This window comes from Pollachius pollachius (assembly GCF_949987615.1).
Source record: "Pollachius pollachius genome assembly, chromosome: 6".
Lineage (NCBI taxonomy): Eukaryota > Metazoa > Chordata > Actinopteri > Gadiformes > Gadidae > Pollachius > Pollachius pollachius.
The window spans coordinates 1,156,980-1,180,047 of record NC_136939.1 but is presented as its reverse complement, the minus strand read 5'-3'; the positions used below and the strand labels follow the sequence as shown (position 1 = coordinate 1,180,047).

General features: G+C 47.2%; 3 protein-coding genes across 3 annotated transcripts; 1 reads left to right on the top strand and 2 right to left on the bottom strand.

Annotated features, from left to right (window-relative positions):
- The first annotated feature begins 507 nt into the window (after nucleotides 1–507).
- npm1a (nucleophosmin 1a) lies at nucleotides 508–6,044 on the top strand. The gene is made up of 11 exons (XM_079738437.1): nucleotides 508–683; nucleotides 2,429–2,508; nucleotides 3,040–3,159; nucleotides 3,779–3,872; nucleotides 4,363–4,478; nucleotides 4,582–4,652; nucleotides 4,743–4,770; nucleotides 4,932–5,015; nucleotides 5,427–5,525; nucleotides 5,671–5,745; nucleotides 5,862–6,044. Exons 1-11 carry the CDS (start codon nucleotides 635–637, stop codon nucleotides 5,904–5,906), a joined length of 861 nt encoding a protein of 286 aa, XP_079594563.1. The 5' UTR covers nucleotides 508–634; the 3' UTR covers nucleotides 5,907–6,044.
- A 1,567-nt stretch (nucleotides 6,045–7,611) lies between these two features.
- LOC307077542 (T-cell leukemia homeobox protein 3-like) lies at nucleotides 7,612–10,102 on the bottom strand (the record flags this gene model as incomplete). The annotated part of the gene is made up of 3 exons (XM_079738970.1): nucleotides 7,612–7,819; nucleotides 8,312–8,549; nucleotides 9,649–10,102. The coding sequence occupies 3 exons, from the start codon at nucleotides 10,100–10,102 to the stop codon at nucleotides 7,612–7,614; spliced, it is 900 nt and encodes a 299-aa protein (XP_079595096.1).
- Nucleotides 10,103–18,926: 8,824 nt separating this feature from the next.
- LOC307077136 (claudin-7-B-like) lies at nucleotides 18,927–22,743 on the bottom strand. The gene is made up of 4 exons (XM_079738439.1): nucleotides 22,275–22,743; nucleotides 20,651–20,815; nucleotides 20,222–20,306; nucleotides 18,927–19,910 (listed from the first exon to the last, which is right to left on the bottom strand). The coding sequence occupies exons 1-4, from the start codon at nucleotides 22,495–22,497 to the stop codon at nucleotides 19,754–19,756; spliced, it is 630 nt and encodes a 209-aa protein (XP_079594565.1). The 5' UTR covers nucleotides 22,498–22,743; the 3' UTR covers nucleotides 18,927–19,753.
- Nucleotides 22,744–23,068: the final 325 nt, after the last annotated feature.

The window sequence follows — 23,068 nt, the reverse complement described above, 5'->3', positions numbered from 1 at the left end:
AGGCACAGCAAAATATGTGATGTCACTTTTATGTACATAAGACCGAACAAAATTATAAATAAAATGATAAAATCGGGATTCCAACTGTATTCAAATATGTCATTTATTTTTCCTCTTGTGTGGTTTTGTTTCTAAATTATACAGTGGTTAGATTATATCAAATTGCGCCACCCTATGTATCTATGAAAATGAGGGATGAGCAGCTCTCCAGAAGGTTATGAACGCTGGGGGCCGTAACAGGAGGTTATACCCCCCCTGACCGCAGGGGGCAGTAACAGGAGGTTATACCCCCCCTGACCGCAGGGGGCAGTAACAGGAGGTTATACCCCCCCTGACCGCAGGGGGCAGTAACAGGAGGTTATACCCCACCTGACCGCAAGGGGCAGTAACAGGAGGTTATACCCCGCCTGACCGCTGGGGGCAGTGCCCAGCTACAGAGGAGGTTGTGTTATTCACACGCGGTGCGCAGAGGAAGGTGCGCGCCACCGCTGTTCACCACATGCACTCTCCTCAGTCTTCGCTCCAGTCCGTAGTGAACTGACGGTCAGTAGTGAGGCTCAGCACACAGCAGAGGACCCTTCACCGCTCATCTACTATAACTTATATTCTAACTTATCTGCTGTAACTCATCACCATGAACGGCATGGACGAAGAGACGATGGCGCCACAGAACTTTCTCTACGGTAAGAAGCTCTTTTCTGCGTCATTCCCGCACGTGTCCGTGTTTAACTTTGTGTATCTTCTACCGAAAATCATATGTCATTGATCATAGTTCATAGATAATAAATCCTGCAACGTTAAGAGTGTCCGCCGCCTGGCGGTAACGGGGTAACCCCGGTTAACGGCGGGTTCGTCGCTCCTCTTAACGGGTTCGTTCCAGAAGTGGTTTGGAGCTCCGCGCGAAACACGTGTTCTTTAAGATGGCGGCGACACGCTGGAGGAGAACCGGGACCGGGACTACTGAGCCGCTCTCAGGAATACTGAGGCCGGCTTAGTCCGGGACCAGGACTACTGAGACCTGCTCAGGACCTCCTGAGACCGGCTCAGTCCGGCCTGGACGTCTTCTCGTTCGGGGTCTTAAGAAACCTACACGTAAATTCTAGTCTTAGAGATGGACCGTTCGTTGCGTGGACCTTCGGTCCGCTCATGGTGTCAGAGCCTCGGCCTCAGGTCTCCACGTGTAGGATCATCCCGGGTCAGGGCGGGGGGGTTGGAGACCCCCGGCCTCGGGTCTCCACGTGTAGGATCATCTCAGGTCAACCCACATGCCCGTGAGTATCCCCGGGATCCTTAACCAACCCGGAGACCCTCTCCCACCTCCCCAGAGGCTCCACGTGTACTGTGTTCCTCACGCTAAAACCTCAAAGGGGGCAGGGGTTTTAAGTTTGAATCCGTTTTAAACGAAGTAACGTGAGTCCCCCTCGGTCCCCCGGGAACGAAACGGAGTTCTGGATTGAAACGTGCGTTTTTGTTCAAAACGTGCGTAATTACGCACAGCTCGTAATGCAGTGTTGTCGTGCGTAATGTATAGGAGCGCACTTAATTCGATTATGAGTCTAATTAACTTGTGATTCACTATGAAGACGCGACGTGTTCCGTGCTACACGCACGCGTGTGCGACCACGTGGAAACATGGCAGCAGACTCTTACAGGAGGATGTAGGTGGGCTTTAAATGTATCTGTTACTATCGGCGTAAGATACATACGGTAACTTAATTAGTATATATTAAACCTAAAATGTATTAAATGTTAGGATCCAGGCCAATTTGATGTCACTGAATACTGTTAGTTTTTACCTACAACCTGAATTTACCTACATTGAGTTAACCCATTTGTACCGGCTGCTGCGCGGCGTGGGTTAATAAAGATGGTTAATAAAATTGGTCTTTCAATCGATGTAATCCTCAACACGTTTTTCTGACCGTAAGCTCATACTATTTGACAAATGCGTAAGATATAAAATATATTTTAAATTAACTAAATTAACCACTTGAAAAGATGCATGGATGTAAATTTTGTTATCTATGAATATATATCTTGAATAAAGTCCCCAGTATCGATCTACTTCACCATGCTGCTGTAATCAGCCACCTATATGGTGGGTTCAAGGAAGTCCAGGTACCGATATAGCTTTTTAACGCCACTAGGGGGCAGCAGAATGCAAAGATTGGTTGACTATTGAGTGGAGACAACGGGCTCAACTTTGAAGAAAATGCTCAACATGAAACTTTAACTAGGAGTCGTTATTAAACCTCTTGTGCATGAGTATAGCATTGTCTTAAACCAAACAATTGTGTCTAATTCGAAAAAAAACATCTCAGGAAAATAAGGTGTTGCAGTTGGTCTAGAGCAGGCTTTCACAACCATCGCTTTAACACACGTCTCTACTGTGGTACTAACGTTCATCCATCTTGTCTTTCTCCTCCAGGGTGTAAACTGGAGGCTGGGAAGGACATCACGTTCAACCCCGAAGACGACGACTTCGAGCACCAGCTAGATTTGAGAATGGTGAGTCACAGTCTCCGGTTATTAGTCTTAAACGAACGAGAGATGCTTCAATTTCATGCATTCTCCTGCATGCTAGCAAACAGCTCTGCTGGCCGTCGACCCCAGAGGTACTGCGGTTCGGTCCGCAGTCTCACCCCTCGGGACAGACGCGCTGACCTCTATCTTTGGGACAGACGCCCTGACCCCCTTGCAGTCTATTAAGCCGACCGGTTCTGCTGCCAGTGCTTTACCGGTGTGCAAAGGCTGCATACAGCGACTCATTGGTTTGTGTATGTACTCAGCTGGGCAGTGCTGAGAGCTTTAAAGGGACCATTGAGACAAACGTTTAGTACATCCTCCAACCATTCTAATCTGGTGTACCCCTGGGGTGACATTTGACCCAATTTACTGTGCATCGCTCCCAGATTTACATACGTCTGCTAAATGACAACGGTAAATAAAGGAAATGGTATTTTATCATAAATTCAATTCCATGGAGCCCGTAAGCAAGGCCATCAGCCTCTTCTAACCCACGACTCTCTGCCCCCGCAGGCCTGTGTCGACGCCGCCACCAGAGACGAGCTGCATGTGGTGGAGGTCGAAGGTCAGGACGAGGAGGGTCAGAAGGTCACAGCGGTGCTGGCATCACTCAAACCCTCCACCCTTCCCAGCGTGAGTCAACCCCACCCAGGGAACTACGTTTCCCCCCCACACCGGGACTCTCCTGTCCGTCTGTTTAGTGTTTTTAAATCCCTCTGTCCTCGGGACAGACGCGCTGACCTCTGTCTTTGGGACAGACGCCCTGACCCCCTTGCAGTCTATTAAGCCGACCGGTTCTGCTGCCAGTGCTTTACCGGTGTGCAAAGGCTGCATACAGCGACTCATTGGTTTGTGTATGTACTCAGCTGGGCAGTGCTGAGGGCTTTAAAGGGACCATTGAGACAAACGTTTAGTCTAAAGTAACCTCCAACCATTCTAGTCTCGTGGTTGGGGTGTCATCATGTAAAGTTTTTTTAGCAAACTATTTCAATTAAATCATCCAAGACTCACTAAGTTAGTTTAGTGGGGTTTAGCCGATGTGTTGATGGTCAAGTTCGATTTCTTAGGTTGGTCAACATTTCGATTTTCTCCAGCTCCAGTTAGAGGTCTCAGTACTCCTAAACTCTACCTCACCCCACCCTGCGGTGAGGTGAAGTACAGTTTAGGAGGTTCCTGAGGCCGGGTGTGAGGCACGGAGGTGCCCTGTGGCGCTGTTCCTCTCTGTTGACGCTGTGTTGATGCTCTGTTCCAGGTGTGTCTCGGCGGCTTCACCATCACACCTCCAGCCGTGTTCCGTCTCAAGGTGGGCTCCGGTCCCATCCACATCAGCGGCCAGCACCTCGTCAGTACGTACCCCCCTGTTCACCTCAAACACTGACGTTGGTCTTCTGAACCACGTGGTTCTGGGGTCCGGGCCTCCTGGAGCCAGGTGCCCTGACCTGCGGGCTACTTAGGATTATCTGGATAAATTACACGTCAGTGTTCAAAGCTAAACTCTACTCTGACTAAATGGTAATCACAGCTCGTGAGAAGCTGACTTGAGATGCCACCACAGCTGGTTCTGAAAGTTGCCTCCCTTAGGTTCTTAAAGCAGCCGTAATATACCACCAGGTGTGAGTGTAATTAGCCGGTACAAGCTGCTGTCGAGCTGTCTGACATCACGAGTGGGCGTGTCCACCTGTAGCAAACGTTGCTCTTCTATTAGTCATACATCCAGGGTGTAAGGTTGTGGGTTTAAAGCCTGGCTGCCTGCGGTTCCTCGCTGACTAAAGGTTCTTCTGCATGATGTGACTTTAGAGATCAGGGTTTAATCCCATATTCTGCCCCCCCCTCTAGTAATGGAAGGTGAGCAGTCATTTGACGAAGGGGAGGAGGAGGAAGACGAGGAAGAGGAGGAAGATGTCCCAGCATCAAAGAAAAGACCAGCCACCTCACCTGTGGCCAAGAATCAGGTGGGTGGCCTGTTGCCATAGACACCAGCGGCTGCTGATGAATGACCCACCGCCTGATTACGTGTTGCCTTAAGACTCCTAATGACCTCTCTCTCACCTGCAGAAGAAACAAAAGAAGCAAGTTGAGGAGGAGGAGGAAGATGATGAGGACGACGACGATGATGAAGATGATGAGTGAGTAAAGAAGCCAGCGCGGACCGAAAGTTAAATTCATAATCTTTTTAAATGAAATAATAATCTCTCTTCTCTCTCCGTCTTCATCAGAGACGACATGGAAGACTCTCCTGTTCCGGTGAGTTTCTAAACGCTCTTCTCACTTTCCGCTTCACGTTTCTTACCCAGTTCAAATGTTTATCACGCTCGATGTCTGGTTAATCGAGCATCGACCACCAACTCTTTGTTGGTCTGGTCCTTTCCTGTCCTCACTGTGTACTTCATCTGTTCTCCCTGCAGGTGAAGGCCAAGCCTGCGCCCAAAGCTAAGAGCCCCGCACAGAACGGCAAGAGTGCCAAACCTCAAACCCCCGCCAAGAACTCGGTAGGTCCACGCTCAGGGTTTTGTATATTCATTGAGGCGGCAACGTTTCCTCATCCACTGCATTGTTTCTATATTATATAAATGGCTGTCCCGGGGCAAATGGTCCACATGGACGCCCTGTCCTCTATCTTTGGGACAATCGCCCTGACCCCCTTGCAGTCTATTAAGCCGACCGGTTCTGCTGCCAGTGCTTTACCGGTGTGCAAAGGCTGCATACAGCGACTCATTGGTTTGTGTATGTACTCAGCTGGGCAGTGCTGAGGGCTTTAAAGGGACCATTGAGACAGACCCCTCCCCTACGGAGACTTGATGGCTGAATCCACTCTGCTTTCCATTTAAGATGAAAAGTGTCTCCTAATGAACTGAATGCATTGAATGCTGAACGTCCCCTAACTGAGTGTTTCTCCGCAGCCCAAGACGCCCACCAAGACCCCCAAGACCCCTAAGACCCCCAAGAAGTCCCCCACCTTTGAAGAGGCCAAGCTGCAGATGCTGGAGTTCATCAAGAAGGTTTGTGAATCTGTTCTCGGGTCTCAACGTCTCTGATGACGCCGTGTGGTGAAGCGGGCCAGAGTCGTGATGATCCACTACCAACGGATCTATCTGTAATCCACTATCAAACGATCAGACTAACCGGTTCTTTGTGTCATCGCAGGGACGGATCCTCCCTAAGCTCCAGCCCAAATTTGAGAACCTGGTGAAGAACGCGTACAAAGTGTCGGACGCCAAGGTACAAAACATTTATATGCTCAGTCATGTTAACATGTTAAAGTACTTCAGAAGCTGTGTGGAGCCGCCACACGCACAGCTGTCTCCGTGTATAACGCCGTCTCCTCTCTGCCCCAGGTCATCGAAGATCTCTGGAAGTGGAAACAGACTTTGAAAGAGTAAAGCACCCCCCCCCACGTTGTTTCAAACCTGAGGTGACCGGTGTCGCCACACCGCTGACCCCTCAGACGTCCAGCCGCGACGCCGCCTCACCACCGAAGGCGCTAGGCGTGATTAGCATTTCTGTAAATAAAATCCTATTCTATCGTTAAATGGCTCCTGAACTATGAAGGCGGACTCCAGTGCCTTGTTCCGTTTGTTTTAAATGAACTGTTGAATAAATTGACGAGGTCCACATGCACAGTCGCCCTTGTCTTCAGTATCGAGACTCCCACCGGTTTCAACCCGTTACATCAACTTCTTTTGCGCTCAAAGATGGACTGATCTGTTGTACGGCACAGTCAGTTTGGGTACCAAACGTAGTTGTAACACATTTTGTTCGTCGCTCAAATGATAACGTTACTTCCTGGTCAAACCCTTGGGCAAAAACATCTAGTGCTCAGGCTTTGGTACCGTTTGTTCTCTGAAGACTGTTTTGATCGATTGTGATTCGTCCCCTGAGAGCTTAACGAGGCAGGTTCTATTTTCCGTCCTAAATTGATCAATGGTGAATATTCATGAAGCGCTTAAAATGTACATTAAGAATTAAGTTGCTTAAATTTTAATGTCTGCCGTGACATCTGCATGACGCCGTTTGAACCCAAACCATTCCACGCTTTGATTTGTTATTTTGCTGTGACGTTTATTTGAAATCAGCAATGAGATTAGTTATTCACATGTATGTAATTAGACTATTTTGCAATGGATCTTGTAAAGCAAAGATTTTTGGAACCTTGTTTGTTACCTGATATTTGCAGCTGTCCACTTAATACATAAAGACTTCAAGATCCATGGCTGTCTGTTTTCTCACATTTTTGCATCATTGATTTTTTGGTTTCAGAAATGCTTCAGTGACGCACGAGTAAATTCAGCTGCGTCTTGGTTAATTTGCATGTTAAAAGATCGTCATAATGAAATCCAGTTTATTTCAGGTTAATAATGGACAGGGTTCAGTTTAGAAGTCCTTGACCTCAATTGATCAAACTTAAAGATATGTTGAATGGCATATTCATGATAAAATTAACTTGTTTTCAAAACATTAAATTTACATTTTATAATCTGAAAGACGAGCTATATATATTTGAAGCTATTGCTGATAAAATATATCCATCTAGCATTGTGACTAGATAAAGCTGTATATTTTCAAGATAATGTGTAGTTCTAGGTATTTATAATCTCTCACGGAGGTCAAAGGGTAATATTAAACGGTAGAATATCAAATGGTAATTGTGTTGCATGCATCTTATAGCTTTGGTCAAAGTCCTTCCACAAATGTAATAAATCTGCTTCTGTAGTTCCCGTCAAAGTCCAATTGTAATTTCCCTGAGAGATATAGAAATGTACGCAGAACATATCTGCATGTCCCTGTGTCTCAAAAGAGTTTGACAGCATTCTACTTCAAACTCCGTCCTTTTGTTTGGCAACTGTTCTTTTTTTTAATGAATCCCAAATCCGTCGGTCCCTTTGATTCCACTGAAGTGCAGAAAGTTATGGATCCAGCGTTCATCAATGAGTTTTGGCGTGTCCAAACGAATTAAACACAGGTTTTCTTTAGGATTTAGATGGACGGTCAGAAAAAGTAAATCAACTGATGGAACAGTTCGGGATGACAAACGTTTGGGGGGCTTCGGCCACCCCAGGGCACCGCCGCTGGATGCGCCCCTGGTCTTCAAACGCTGGGCAGTGGCTCCTCGGCCTCCAAGGCCCAGGAGGGGAGCTTCTGCCCGGGGAAGAGAGCTGAGTTGTGGCCGCGGAGGAGCGGTTCTCCGGGGAGCGAGTCGAGATGTAGTTTTTTGTGCAAGGCGTCGTGTTGGAATTGAACAATCAACCTGTTTGCCTGCTGGCGCTCCGCTTCCCGCTCCTCCGCCGTCTGCCGTCTGCTCACACACGCATACGCACGCATACACACGCACATACACAAACACACACACAGAGAAGAGGATGGGGAGGATTTAGAGATTTAAAGTGAAATAGGCTAGAGTAGACTGTCTGCATATATATTTAATAAATTATTTGACACGAATAACCGACATTATGGTATAGCAATTTCGTCTACCTTATTATGTTCGGCTTTTAGACTAATATAAGAATTAAATGCATATGCTTTCCTATAATGAGGCTAATTTAATGAATAGGCTACATAAGGGTATAACTGAGTTAATATTTTAAATTCTGTAACTCAATGTTTGAAAAGGCAGTGATGTTTACAGTTATTCATCTTTCTTTAGTGGCCTTCAGGCATTCAGTTTGAATAATTTTGAACTTTAACGTTTTCACTTTAAACGTAGTTGGAATGAAACAAACTCAGTGGTTGCTGTTCAGCTTCTTGCGTTAATTTCTCCGACGCTTCGAAGCCTTTCCCTCCGTACCTCCACTTGGTTCTGCGGTTCTGGAACCACGTCTTGACCTGCGCGTCCGTCATCGTGAGACTCTTGGCCAGGCAGGACCTCTCTGCGCTGGCCAGGTACTTCTGCCGGTAGAAGCGCTTCTCCAGCTCCGAGATCTGCAGTCTGGAGAAGGACGTACGGGGCTTCTTCCGCTTGGGCGGCGTGCGGTTCTGGTAAGGATGGCCGACACGGCGCACCACGGTGAAGGACGTCAAGTTGGCTGAGGGAGAGAAGAGGTGACAGGAAAGGAGAGGAGAGAGGAGAGGAGCGAGGGGAGGTTAGGAAAGGGGACGTGTGTGTGTGTGTGTGTGTGTGTGTGTGTGTGTGTGTGTGTGTGTGTGTGTGTGTGTGTGTGTGTGTGTGTGTGTGTGTGTGTGTGTGTGTGAAAGACGGCCTCTATAAGGTGATCCTTGCTAGACGAGCTACTTTACGCACAGGGCTTTTTACAGCCAATTTGGAAGAAGTTTAAAAGTTTCGTTTTGCTATCAATATCAGTAAACTAGACTTAAAATATGTATTATAAATTGATTATCTTCTAAATAATATTTGAACACCATATTTGAACATCAAATCAATATTTTCAAGATAGAATTAGGATAGGAAATTAAATCCGGATCCAAATATATGTCGTCACATCAGGGACTGGATCAGGAACTATGAAAATAATGTGTTTCTGTTAAAAAAAAAATGTAATAGTATTCTATTAAATAACATCACCACAAACATCATATTGTGGGAAAGAAACATCCAATGCGGCAATTAAAAGTAAAACAAAATCCGATTTACGCACGTAAATCGGATTTGATGCAGCCTATATTATGAGTTGAGATATGATTATGGGTCATTTCGGGTTTTTAATTTTTTAATTTTTTGTCACTCATGATTGGTGACTTGGAACGAGCCAAGAAATGTAAATTAAATAGTCGTAGAGCGTTTTGGATATGTTTCATATTTTGGGCGAAAGACTAAGCAGTTTAACTTAAAACAATTAGCCTAACCAAGATTTAACAGTTGACTTAAAATGAGTCTTAAGTCTTAACAGTTTTACCTAAAACAAGTAACCAAGACTTAACATCTTAACTCAAGACTAAAAGGTTTAACTTAAAACAAGTTACCAAGCCTAAACTGTTTAACTTCAGACTAAACAGCACATTACGCGGTTCTAGACCTCATTGGATGAGCACTGAAGCCCCATTACGCACACTCTGAGCCCACAGACTAACAGCTACCAAACTTAGGAAACGTATTCAACTGATGAACACATTCCATCTAACGACGAAACGGTTTTATTGGCGTCCATCGGTCTAAACATCGGCTACCTGCGAACCGGTCTTTGGCGAACTGCTGGCTGCTGTTCATCCAGGGGAGAAACCCCAAAGGGGACCCCACGGGGGCACCGAGCGGCCGGTGCGCCGGAATACGGATCACCTCTCCCGGGGTCGGGGTCAACTGGAGTCGGTACGGATGCGGTTCCTCGTACGGTAGCGTCAGCCCATGGAACGACCCGGACAGGGAGGCGAACGGTTCGACGCGGGCAACTGCCGCAGGGCTCGCGTGATGAAAGCTCCCGCCGCCGGGGAAGAGACACAAGTCCGAGGCGGGCCCGGCGCCCCTCCTCCTCAGGAGGACATCTGCTTCCGATCCTCCGCCGACTGCACCGCAACCCAGGATCTGGTCGATCCCGAAGCGGATGGTCGTTGGTTCTTGCGGCGGGCCGTTCCGTTTAGGGGGCCCTGGGCGGCCGCTGGCCCCGGTGCCGGACCCTGGGTACATCACCACCTTCTATCCGGGGATTAACCTCTGCTGTCCGGGGTTCATCCGATGGGGAGGCGCAGGGAGGGGTCTCTCATTCCTCTGCGGGCTGCAGGGCTCTGGGTGCGGGCTGGGCTGGGTGCTGCCCTCGGTGAGGCTGCGGAGAGGAGCGGCTCATGCTCTGCTTGTGGCGGAGGCTCAGCTGTCTGCTCTGGTGGAGGATGACTGATGTCTATATCTGAATGAGAAGGGTTAAGGGTACACCCCTCCCTCCCTCTCTCTCGTACCCCCCCCATCTCTCTCTCTCTCTCTAACTCTCTCTCTCTCTCTCTCTCTCTCTCTCTCTCTCTCTCTCTCTCGTACCCCCCCTCTCTCTCCCCTCCCTCTCTCTCTCTCTCTCTCTCTCTCTCTCTCTCTTTCTCTCACTCTCTCTCTCTCTCTCTCTCTCTCTCTCGCTATTATTGCTTCTCTCTCTGCTTCTTTTTCTTTTTTCTTTTTCTTGCTCTCTCTCTCTCATACAAACAGACACATGCACATGGCCATGCACACACGCGCACGCGCGCGCGCGCACACACACACACACACACACGTTTCTATTTATTAATCTCAAAACACCTAATGCCAGACATACATTGACTGAATAACTTCAAATAAATCGGGGATAGGTTGAAGCAATGATTGATTTTTTTGACTCATACTTTGTGAGTAAAAAATAATATTTTTATTGTTTTTCAACTTTTCGCTTCAAGAGACGATCATCATATTTTTTACTGCCATTTAGCAAAGACCCATACAAATGTTTAGTTGCAGTTAGAATCGTATATCAATATGCATTCTTATTGCATTGCTCTTCAATGTGATACATGCATTAGAAAGTGCAGCCTTAATCAATTTAGTGCTGTATTAGTTTCAGAGAACTGAAACTGTGTGTTCAATCCCATATGAGACTATTTAGAGGAATTACTTTTTCTTTTGGAGTGTTTATTTAGTAATTCTACTTTCATCTGTACTGCGGGTAAGGGAAAGTCATTTTATACAAGGCCTACGTTGTACAACAAGCAATACTTTAGAACATCATGAAACCTTACAAAGGACGCTTTGATGTGATGAAACGTCAGACACTCAAGGCCTTTCTAAGGGCAAACTTCCCCGTCTGACAGTTTGTTAACTAGGTTAGAGATTTGACTGAAGCCCGGTAATAACCCAAATGTAGGAACATGGTAACATGCTCGCAGTGTGTTTTTATCAACATGTAGGCTTTTTAATATCGTAGTGGAGTAAATAAGAGCGAGGTTATAAACACAGCGGGGTTACCTTGTTAGGGCTGTCTTCTTTCCCCTCGTTCTGCAGTCAACGTTAGCCTCGACTCAGCGTCCCGATCGCACCGCAATAAAACACAACCACCCAAATCTTTTTCTCCTTCATGAACTCCCAGTTAGTGGCCTTTCAAAGCTTCAGACCGAGTCAGCCCCCCCCATCTGAAAACCGCTGCAGAATCCACCATTTATCCAGAAACAGCTATCTTTAGAGCCTCAGCTATTGTTTGGTTTGGGAAAACTTTCCAGCTTCTTCATCGCTGCAATCCCAGACTTTCCTTTATTAGAATCTGCGATTTACAAGGCCTATCCAACACTTGTTTTTCAAGGAGTCTTTTGAGTAAAGTATTTTATTACCAATTGTTTCATATCTATCTATCTATCTATCTATCTATCTATCTATCTATCTATCTATCTATCTATCTATCTATCTATCTATCTATCTATCTATCTATCTATCTCTCTATCTCTCCATTTAACTGTCTATCTATCTATCTATCTACCTATCTATCTATCTATCTATCTATCTATCTATCTATCTATCTATCTATCTATCTTTATCTATCTGTCTGTCTGTCTGTCTGTCTGTCTGTCTGTCTGTCTGTCTGTCCGCTGTCTGTCTGTCTATCCATCTATCTATCTATCTGTCTGTATGTATGTATTTATGTCTGTCTGTCTGTCTGTCTAACTGTCTTTCTATCTCTCTCTCTCTCTCTCTCTTCTCTCTCTCTCTCTCTCTCTCTCTCTCTCTCTCTCTCTCGCTCTCTCGCTCTCTATCTTTCTATCATATGGGCAGTAGCTCATACAGATGCTTGGACGGTTGTGAGATGGCCAGGGACCAGAGACCAGAGACCAGAGACCAGACCAGAGACCAGAGACCAGAGACCAGAGACCAGACCAGAGACCAGAGACCAGAGACCAGACCAGAGACCAGACCAGAGACCAGAGACCAGACCAGAGACCAGAGACCAGAGACCAGACCAGAGACCAGACCAGAGACCAGACCAGAGACCAGAGACCAGACCAGAGACCAGAGACCAGAGACCAGACCAGAGACCAGAGACCAGAGACCAGACCAGAGACCAGACCAGAGACCAGACCAGAGACCAGAGACCAGACCAGAGACCAGAGACCAGACCAGAGACCAGACCAGAGACCAGAGACCAGAGACCAGAGACCAGACCAGAGACCAGACCAGAGACCAGAGACCAGACCAGAGACCAGAGACCAGAGACCAGACCAGAGACCAGACCAGAGACCATAGACCAGAGACCAGACCAGAGACCAGACCAGAGACCAGAGACCAGACCAGAGACCAGAGACCAGAGACCAGACCAGAGACCAGAGACCAGAGACCAGACCAGAGACCAGACCAGAGACCAGACCAGAGACCAGAGACCAGACCAGAGACCAGAGACCAGACCAGAGACCAGACCAGAGACCAGAGACCAGAGACCAGAGACCAGACCAGAGACCAGACCAGAGACCAGAGACCAGAGACCAGACCAGAGACCAGACCAGAGACCAGGAGGTCTAGGAGAGACCAGCAGATCTAGGATCACCCTCTCCCTTCAGCCTCACCTGAAGGGAGAGGGCGTGTGAGCGGGTCGGCGATGGACAGGAAGGTCATCTTGTGACAGCACAGAACCCGTCCACCACCAACCACACGCTACCTCCTGGTTCGTTTGAATCAGCCACACACATGAGCTCCTGCAAGAGGAATCCATCTTATTGGGGGGGGGGGGGGCTTTTATTCTGAAAGGCCCCGGAGTGCAGGGGGTTAATGTCCCGTAATGGCTGCGGTGGAGCTGTGGTCGTGCCGGGGTGGAGAGAGAGGGGATAAATACTTGACTGATTACTGGTTCAAAGGGGAGGACATGTGTTCACAACGTTTCAGACGTCAGCGCAGAGCTCCGCATGCCTTTGGAAAGAGCATCTTTAAAACGATGGAAGACGAGACTACACGATTCTGCCTTTTTAAGATGTCAGGCTATTGTGTCAGTGTGTGTGTGTGTGTGTGTGTGTGTGTGTGTGTGATAGAGATGTATGTGTCTGTCTGTCCCTCTGTCTGTCCCGACGGGGAACTGTCCAACCTCAATGCATTTCACTTTCTCCAGCATGTGGAAAACCCTGCAGGTGTGATTCAATCTCCGAAGCATCCCAAATCAGTTTATTAGTAAACAAGGGTCTGAGATTTCCAATGAACGCATGATTACACGCTGTCATCGCCATGGAAACTCTCCCGACACCATCCCGTTGTGCGTGTAGCCTACCTGCCGATGCCGCGGCCAGCGTAGGACTGCATCGCCCACCGTATCGCAAGCACCGCCTCTGTATCAAACATGTGAGCAATTATCGAGTCACGCTCTCCCCGCCCCCCCGTGGCTCCCGGCGGTAACGGACTGAGTTACAGAGGGGGTCTGATCGCGCCCCCCTCCCAGTCAGCAGCCCATCCCTCCCACTAAAACAGATCCACCCTGATGGGCTCTGGCACCGCGCAGCTCTCCGGGGAGAGGCGGATCGGGTGTTTTCTCAGAGCGGATCGGGACGCGAGGAGTGATCGCTTTATGTAAAATAGACAGCAGTAATACTAAATGCATTATCCCCAGGAGGGGCAGCAGCCGTGTGATGGTTGAGTGCACGGCTGATCTTTCTGCACACTAATGGCGGAGCCAGAGGAAGCAGGCGGAGATCAAACGCCCGTCTGAACGTCTGTCCGGCGATGCTGCCGTCTGTCTGCAGACGTCTCCCTCTCGTCGGAGGCCCGCTTCCCGGAGTCCGTCCGCAGCGCTCCGCCTGGTGCTTCCTGCTCCCCCTCCAGATGTTCCCCTCCCTCGTATACCCACGCCGCCCTGCTCCCCGTGTTGGGGTCCGGACGTCGCCCGGCGAGTGGCTGCCCCGATGACCGGCCGGCGCGACCCCACAGGACGTGTTCATGAGGTTCTTCAGAGAGCGCCGTCAGACTTTAGGGCTGCTCATCACAAAGCCACAGCGTTGAGGGTAGAGCGGTGACGTAGGGTCGGCTTGGCTCAGGAGGTAGAGCGGCTGAGTTGTAACCGGAAGGTCGCTGGTTTGATCCCCGGGTCCTCCTAGCTGAGTGTCGAGGTGTCCCTGAGCGAGACGCCTCACCCTGACTGCTCCACACGAGCTGGGCTGTCGCCCTGCGTGGCTGACACCGCCGTGGATGTGTGGATGTGTGCATGGATCGGCGTAAGGCGATTTGGATAAAGGCATCGGCAGGGCAGGGCAGGGGGGAAGATGTTGGACTCCATGCCCGGGACCGGGTTTGATTCCCAACGTCCCCAGGTGAAAGGCCCCTGCAGGCGTTGTCTGAGAAGACAACCCCCCAATACTTGCGACTTCAGACGCTTCACCTGTTTCGCGGTCACCTCTTTCGAAAGGTTTTCTGAATGACTGAAAAGTAAACATGGGGCAGGGCACTTGGCACACAGGGTGAGAGGGGGTAACAATCTGTGGCCAAAGGTTCCGGGTTCAAACCCCAAGGTCACAGTACACCTGTAGGTACCCTTGAGAAACACACCCTGAGCCCTTCCCGCTCCCTTAAGACAGGAACCTGGATCCACTTACTCTTCATCCTCCAAAATAAGAGCGTTAGAAGGCGGCTAGGGGTTCGGCGATCTTTGTCCGGCTAATCACTGCTGACCTGCTCCCGCCCAGCAGGGTGCACCATCCCTCCCTCTGAGAGACCCTGACCTCCGCGGCTACGCTAGGCTACGCGTGGCTACGCTAGGCTACAACCACCCAACCCCCTGTGCTCCAACTGCCCTGCCCCAGGGCACTATATATACTATGCTTTGCTATATTATGCTATGCTATGCTATAGTATAAAATGCTGTGCTGTGCTAAGCTAAGCTATACTATGAGATGCTATACAATGCTCTATTTAACTATGCTATGCTAATGTACTATACTATAGTGAACATACTATTCTACTTTATTTGATACTATAGTTAACTCTACTATGATATACTACGTGCTGTGCTTCACTGGGCTCCCCAGTGCTTCTCTCTCGTGGCAGAAAGCTTATTTTCTTCTTTATTTGTCTCCAAAACTCGAAATGTTCTCCTTGTAGCTGCATGGCAAAGAGCTTGAGGAGATACACTTCTTCTCTGGATCTGTTTAGTACAACAATACTATGGATGTAGGACAATACACACACACGCACACACACGCACATTTACACACAGACACACACACACACACACACATTCACTCACACACACACACACACAAACGCGCGTACAAATATAACCACACGCACACATGCACGCATGCACACGCATGCAAGGGCGCACACACTTACACACACACACACACACACAAACACAGGCACACACACACACACACAAACACACACATTCACACCCCCCCCTCCCCCCACAAACACACACACACAGCTAAAATTAAATCTGGATCCATACACATGTAGTCATATTAGGCATTGGATCATTGATTAACAATAAGGTATAATGTGTTTCTGTTTTTGGAGGTGATTATAGGTGGTCATATTATGGAAAACCCATCCAATGTAGCAATTAAAAGTAAACACACACACACACACACACACACACACACACTGCTTCTCTCTTCCTCTCTCTCTCTCTCATAAGCATGATAGATGGATTTCCAACCAGGTTCTTATGAGTTTTGGGTTCATTTAAACTCTGTCAGAAAAATATGGGACAGACAGACAGACAGACAGACAGACAGACAGACAGACAGACAGACAGACAGACAGACAGACAGATAGACAGATAGACAGATAGACAGATAGATAGATAGATAGATAGATATGTAGGTATGCGTTGATAGAGAAACAGAGAGATAGATATAGATTAGAGATTAATAAATAGACAGAAATATCTGTTATACTTAATATCCCTATTGGCCTACTGATGTGTTTATTATTCTAATTTTCATTGGAATAAGACATTTTGCTACGCTGCAATAATCGCATGGAGCAGCACACATCCCCAAATTCTCCTCCTTCCCCTCCTCCTCCTCCTCCTCCTCCTCCGCCTCCTCCTCCTCTCCCCCCCCCCCCCCCCCCTTATAGGGGATTTCCTTCTGTTTGGGGGTGTATCATTACTATAGCATTAGGATCTGTGGCTCGTGAACAGTACGTTATTAAGTTTGCTCTATGAGGCCGTTTATTAATGGCTGTTATTTGTCGTTGAGGAATATGTTGTATTTTTGAGGATACGATTCAAGTTATTCAGCAAAGAAACAATTGATTTAATTGCAGTCATCTACCTTTTTTGTAAATCCATATTTCTTCTTTGTTGATTTGAATAATTTATTATTGCATCTTAATTAAATGTATGTGTTTACTTGTTTGTTTAAACTAAATCACCTTGAATAAGAAATGGAGCCTAATCACGGATTGTTAATTTGTTGTTTTTTCTCATTACAAGCTTCAAATGTCAAACCACCATTCTGGAAATAAGTATTTTACTTTTGTATGTCAACCTAAAACCCTGTTTTAGCGTCTTGATCCAGAAATAAATCAAATCAAATAAAACATAGACGAATGACTTAAACGTGATCTGAGGACCGTAACCTAACACATCTAACACAAATAATATAATAATATTAGAATGATATTATAATAATATGATAATATTATTATACATAATATATATAATATATATATAATATAATATTATTATACGATGTAGGAGATGTAGGAATAAAGGAGCTTTTAACAAGAAACTGATTTGACAACAATAACTACTCTGCCTTCCGCTTTGCAGCCGAATGAATAAATCTGACAAATGATGCGTCTGTCTTCATACCGGAGCAGGAATCGTGTCTCTCTGTCCGTCTCGTTCATAAAAGCCCCGTTAGAGGGTTTATTAAAAACAGGAGAAGACCCCCGGCGGTCATGGTCCCGCTGCGTCCGAAAGGACCACTTAAAGCCCATCACGTTGTGGACGCATCTAATTCATCATCCTAGTTATTGAATAGATCAGAATTGTTTTTAAATAATAAAAGCAGCCGGTAGACTACGGGCCCGGTTCAGAGTGATAAATAGCCCGGGGCCGCTGATTGGATTAGGGCTGACGACGAGATATTGCGGTCGGGATTTCCGTTGGCGTAAATTTGTAAAACATACAAGTTGTAAAATCGATTCTAATGATAGGCGATCTATCCATCCCCAATCAGAGGGAAACTATGTGTGTGTGTGTGCGGGGGGGGGGGGGGAGTGAGTGCGTTTGGTGTGTGTGGGTGTGTTTGTGTGTGTGCGTGCACGTGCGGGCCGCAGATGAATGAAATATTTATTCGGTGAGTTCCCAGAAGAGCTTTAGGGGACGGAGGATAAATGATGAGATTGACAATGAAGATATAGATAAAACATATTTAATAATATAGAATGTAGATATCTGTCTTATCATATAGAATAGAGAGGAGGGGAATTAGAGAGGATGAGGAACACATGCTTTTAATGATAAATATATAATATGTATGTGTGTGTGTGCGTGTGTGTGTGTGTGTGCGTGTGTGTGCGTGTGGTTTTTGGGGCATTTTTTATTTTCTTTACTTGACTATTTGTATTTTTTGCGCCATGTATGAAAGATATTTAAATACGAGCTAATTTCCCTTCACGAGGAAGTCCAGCAATACTCCGGTTATGAAGCCTCAAATAAGATTGTTGTTTGTCAGTCACAATCGATTTAGGAGGTTTACCTTTCATTTCTACGTTAACCGAATTTCCTTGGCGATCATGTGATGTCATGCTTCTCTTGAAATATTTATTCTGAACATGTATAAATAATACATTAATATAGCTAAATATGCCCCCCAAAATACAAAACTTAACAGAAAAGTTTTTGCTGGTAATTCTCACATGTCGAGCAACATACCTGGCCGAACGAGACCATTTGTTCCCTGAACTGACCACCAGATGGCGACACAACCCCATGAACGAAGCCTTCGTTAATCTGCCAACAGCTCGATGATCTGTCAGCAACGCGATCGACGCCCACCAACCGGAACGGATTCCGGTTTTTTTTCACATTGGCATATTTAATCACACACCACATAAAACAAACAAAGACTGATGGCAGACAAGAAAATTATCTAAGAAAAGAAAAGTTTCATGAGGCAACACAATGCAGAGGAATCGTTAGCGACTGCTGGGGAAATGTTTTCTGGCATTACTAAACGTAATAAAATGAGCTCACAATGGAACATGCTTTCGGTAGGCCATTCAGTTGCATGTATAATACATAATCCAAGGTTTATAAAGGGTTTTGAAGTCCGTTCAAATCTGCTCCAACATTTTAACTTTCTCACTCCAGCTATCGATTCCAACTATCTTGTTACGTTAACAGATATTTTGCTAATTTGCCGACTCATCCTCTCAGGAGCGTATTAACCAAACTCTAAATGGTCTGCTAGAAAGTGGAAAATAATGGCTTACCTCACAAATGGTTTCTGAGAGACAGGTCAAAGTCCCCTTAAGGGAGGAACTCGGTCAACAAAGCACTTCCAAGCATGACAAGTCGTAAAGGTTGTTTGTTTATTGGATTTTATGTACAGGGAACCAAAAGTATAACACAAAAAAGAAAACGTGACAAAACATACAAAGTCCAATTCACTATGACGGGAGGGTTTTGGGCGTATCTGGAGATCAAAACGTTGGAAACTAACACAAAGGTTTGGTACGTGATGCTAATGAGCTCTAAAGGGCGTGGAAGGCACAGGGAGTTTGTTTTTTTTCTTTTCTTCTAATCAGACACCGTTGGCAAATTATCTCATATAGAAGGGTCAAAGTTATACACAAGAATTAATCTGTATAAATATGGTTTTAAGGCGGCCGGGGTGAGGCACAGAGAACTGAAGGGTGAGGGGTTCCTGAGGAAGGGAACCAAACAGAAATGTCTAGCATGCGACATGTGAGAAATGTAAACATACCACATAACATGCAAGTTGTCCCGACTGCGTAACCTAGTTTGAGTGTCTCCTGTCAAAGGGGGTGGGACTTCCTGTGTTCCCTACAGAGATTTGATCAGGCGGCAGCGCAATGCCCTTTACAGAGGGATCAGACCCCACGCCAGCTCCCTCCCTCCCACTCAGAGGCACGCCTAACCTACTGGATCCAAAACGGCGTCTTGGCTTTTCAAAATAAAATACAAGATGCAGTTTAAAAACATAGTGAAACACTTTTAAAAAGGCAAAACATAACATACAAGGCTCCTGCTAAAATTGTATAAAATAACTAAACATTAAAAATGGCGGCTGGGCGGTACGCTAAGCATAAGAACACAGAAAAACAGTGTGCTTCATGTGTCGGTTCAAACTCTTCTTTAGCTGGTCGGTGCCAGGGATTCGATCAGACGTACTCCTTGCTGCTGCTGGGAGGGCGGTGGGAGATGGGGTAACTGGGCTTCGACTTGCCCCGGGGGCAGGAAGCAGCCAGCATACCGCCACCGATCACGTCCAGGAAGGATCCCGCCCAGGCGATGAAGATGGCTGACCCGAACTCATACCTGGAGACGGAGAACGCAGAGGAACGTCAGGGCTGGTTGAAGATAAACAACAATAGAGAACCAGGAGGAACCCTGGCCAACAGCCTCGTCATGCCAGTTACATTTAGGTAATTTAGCAGATGCTTTTAACTAAAGCGACTTACAATGAGTGTATTTATATCCCCAATAGAGAGACAAAGCATTTTACAGGAGAGCAAGGGCATTCAAAGCGCCATGGTTGGAGTTGGATTCCGCTACATATATCCAGTACATCCCCTCCCCCAGTGAAGCGTGTTGGGTGCCGACTCTCCGTCAGGCGGCGTGGGACCTACTTGGTGTTGACGGGGGTGAAGGGGTTGTAGAACTCGCGGATGATGTTGTGGGCGTACCAGGAGCAGGCGACGATGGCCGCCAGAGCTGAGGAACAACACGCAAGAACGTTACAATCACGATGAGACGACTAAACAGTGGATTAGCACTATCATCGGCAACTATGGTCTAAAAATACAAATCACTGTAACTACAAACCCCATGAACAACTACACTCCCCTCAAACCTGGCCATAACAAAACACAAACTACAATCAAAAAATAAATAAAACAAAAGAGTATGACAATATAAAGGACAAACCCCATAAAAAAAATAATAAAAAAAAAACTAGAACCAATGGTGCTATGACCTCCATCAAAACTAGACTTCAATAAAACTAGAACCAACTACAACCCGAGGTTAAAACGAGCCCCCAGACCCCTCCCACTCACCCCCTATGAGCAGGATGACGCCGCCGGCCATGGCGATGCGAGACTTCTTGGTCTTGTCGTCTCCTCCGCAGTTGGTGCACTTCATGCCCATGGTGGCCACGCCCAGACCGGCCACCGTCACAATTATGCCAACGATCATGAGCGCCCGGGTGGCCTGCAGAGAGCCTGAAGACACAGCACAGTCAGTTAGCTAGGGCCTTTAGCATACGGCCTGCAGAGAGCCTGAAGACACGGCACAGTCAGTTACGGCCTTTAGCAGGCAGACCTTACATTTGCCATAAGAAAATGAAACAATATATCGCCGTCGACACAGTAAACACGGCCGGCACAGAGTCCGACTGCGGGCCAACCCAGACACTTTTCAGGGCTTTTAGTCCGGCTCCAGTCTTTAAGATCATTTATCAGATCTCACAGTGACTAATTTTAGATACAGATCATTAAGGAACAGGTTAAGGTTAGGGTTTATACACTGGGAATTGAACCCAGTGCCTTTAGGGCGGTCACCGAGACAACACTGGCCAGCCTCCTGTATTTTGGTAAAAACAAATACTGTTGGCGTTTTCAAATGTAAAAAACACCACATACCCTTCAAGAGGGGCGAATAGTGCCGGCCTTGAGAGAGAATGAGGCAGGAATGTGAGGCTGTACAATACAGTAGCTCAGTTATTGATTGAGTACCGCTGGCACCTTCTACAGAGAGAGAGAGAGAGGAACACTCCCAGCAGGGGCGAGTGACTGCCAGGGAGAACAGTGGTTCCTAGAGTCTCCAGGCAACACCCTCTACACACCAGCCACAGAAACCAGTTTCATAGGGAGGGCGGGAGGAGAATGAAACTCGGGGGAGGGAGGCTGTGTGATGTCAGCCTGAACCGGTCTAACCAGGTGTCGCATTTCACCTGAGAGGAAGGCACTCCTTAAGAGTCCATCTCTCTGCAGGTGGAAGTCTGAGCGGAAACACTGCTGCTTCTAAACACTAAGTTCTGACTCAATTAAAAGTTCATGTAAGCAGTTTGGTAATCCATGTAACCAGGCCACCACAACATGAAGAACCACTCACGTGCACAACAACTCCACTGTTTTTGTAGGAGGCTTTGATGCAAATCCACCTGAGCTTCCCTGCAGCAGCAGGTAGGGGTGGAGGAATGCTTACCGGGCTTTGCTTACCAACTCATTGGATCACTTCTGTAATCACACAGCTATCAAAGCTGGCTTGTTTTCATGTTTGCAGTGTTGATAAGGCCTATTTTGGCCCAGATATCTTATCAAATGTTTGGATAAATCAAACAAAAGGATCATTAAATAAACGCTTCACTGGGAATTGGAGCTGGAGGCCCATCGAGGGTAGCTAAACACAGCCTGCTCTACATGACGACTGTAATTATTGAATACATTTTCAGAAAGGAGTGGTCGTCTTGCGCAATGTGTAGGTCAAAGTTCGCCGAAAGTAGCCCATAAACGGAGCAACTTGGAGAGATAAGGCTGGTTTAAACACTTGTTGGGAGTCGGACAACTAGGAGGGGGAGGGCCACCAGTAGGCCACAGACCCACGGGCCTCTCCGGGGTTTGGGCACCAATGGCGAAATGAACGTAAAAGAAACGCGTAAAAGTCATGTTGGACACTTACTGTCGAGCTGCAGGATGGAGTCGTACACCTTGCACTGGATCTGGCCTGTGCTCTGGAAGGCGCACGACATCCAGAGTCCGGAGTACATGGAGATGGCCGTGATGATGTTGTCCCCGACGTACGCGGACATCTTCCACTGGGGCAGGATGGTGCCGATGATTAGTCCGATCAGACCGAGGAGCGAAAGGGCGAAGCCCAGGATCTGCAGGCCCGAGTTGGCCATGGCGAGCCTTCAGGAAGGAGTCGGAAAGAGATGCGACGGAGAGAATCCACCTGCCGAAGAGTCTGCGCAAGAAATCTGAAGGTGAGTGGATTACGCGGCGTTCCTAAAGCGATCGGTGTGTGTTTCTCTGTCCTTTTGGTCAAATTCGCTGATCTGGTAACTTGTGAAGTTGTTGGAGAGATGTGGACTATTCGCTCCTAAATTGAGAGATCTCTATATGAGGCGCACCTGTTGTCCGACCGCACCTTGAATGAGGAGGGATTAGCGTGAACGAGCTTTTTTAGGCAGTTTCTGTTGCAGAAGGGGCGGGGACGCGCACGTAGTATCGACTCATCTGCGTCGTCTCCTCGTGATCGACGGTTTCACGACGTTACCCTCAGTCACCCACAGGTACACGCCCATAACACACTTCGTGTGTGTGTGTGTGTGTGTGTGTGTGTGTGTGTGTGTGTGTGTGTGTGTGTGTGTGTGTGTGCGTGCAGGTTAGGACAGGACAGTTAGACTATTTTGGGCATCAGAAAAAAAGTTCCCACTCCTTAGGCTCAAAGATCACGCCTCATCTGCTCATTGT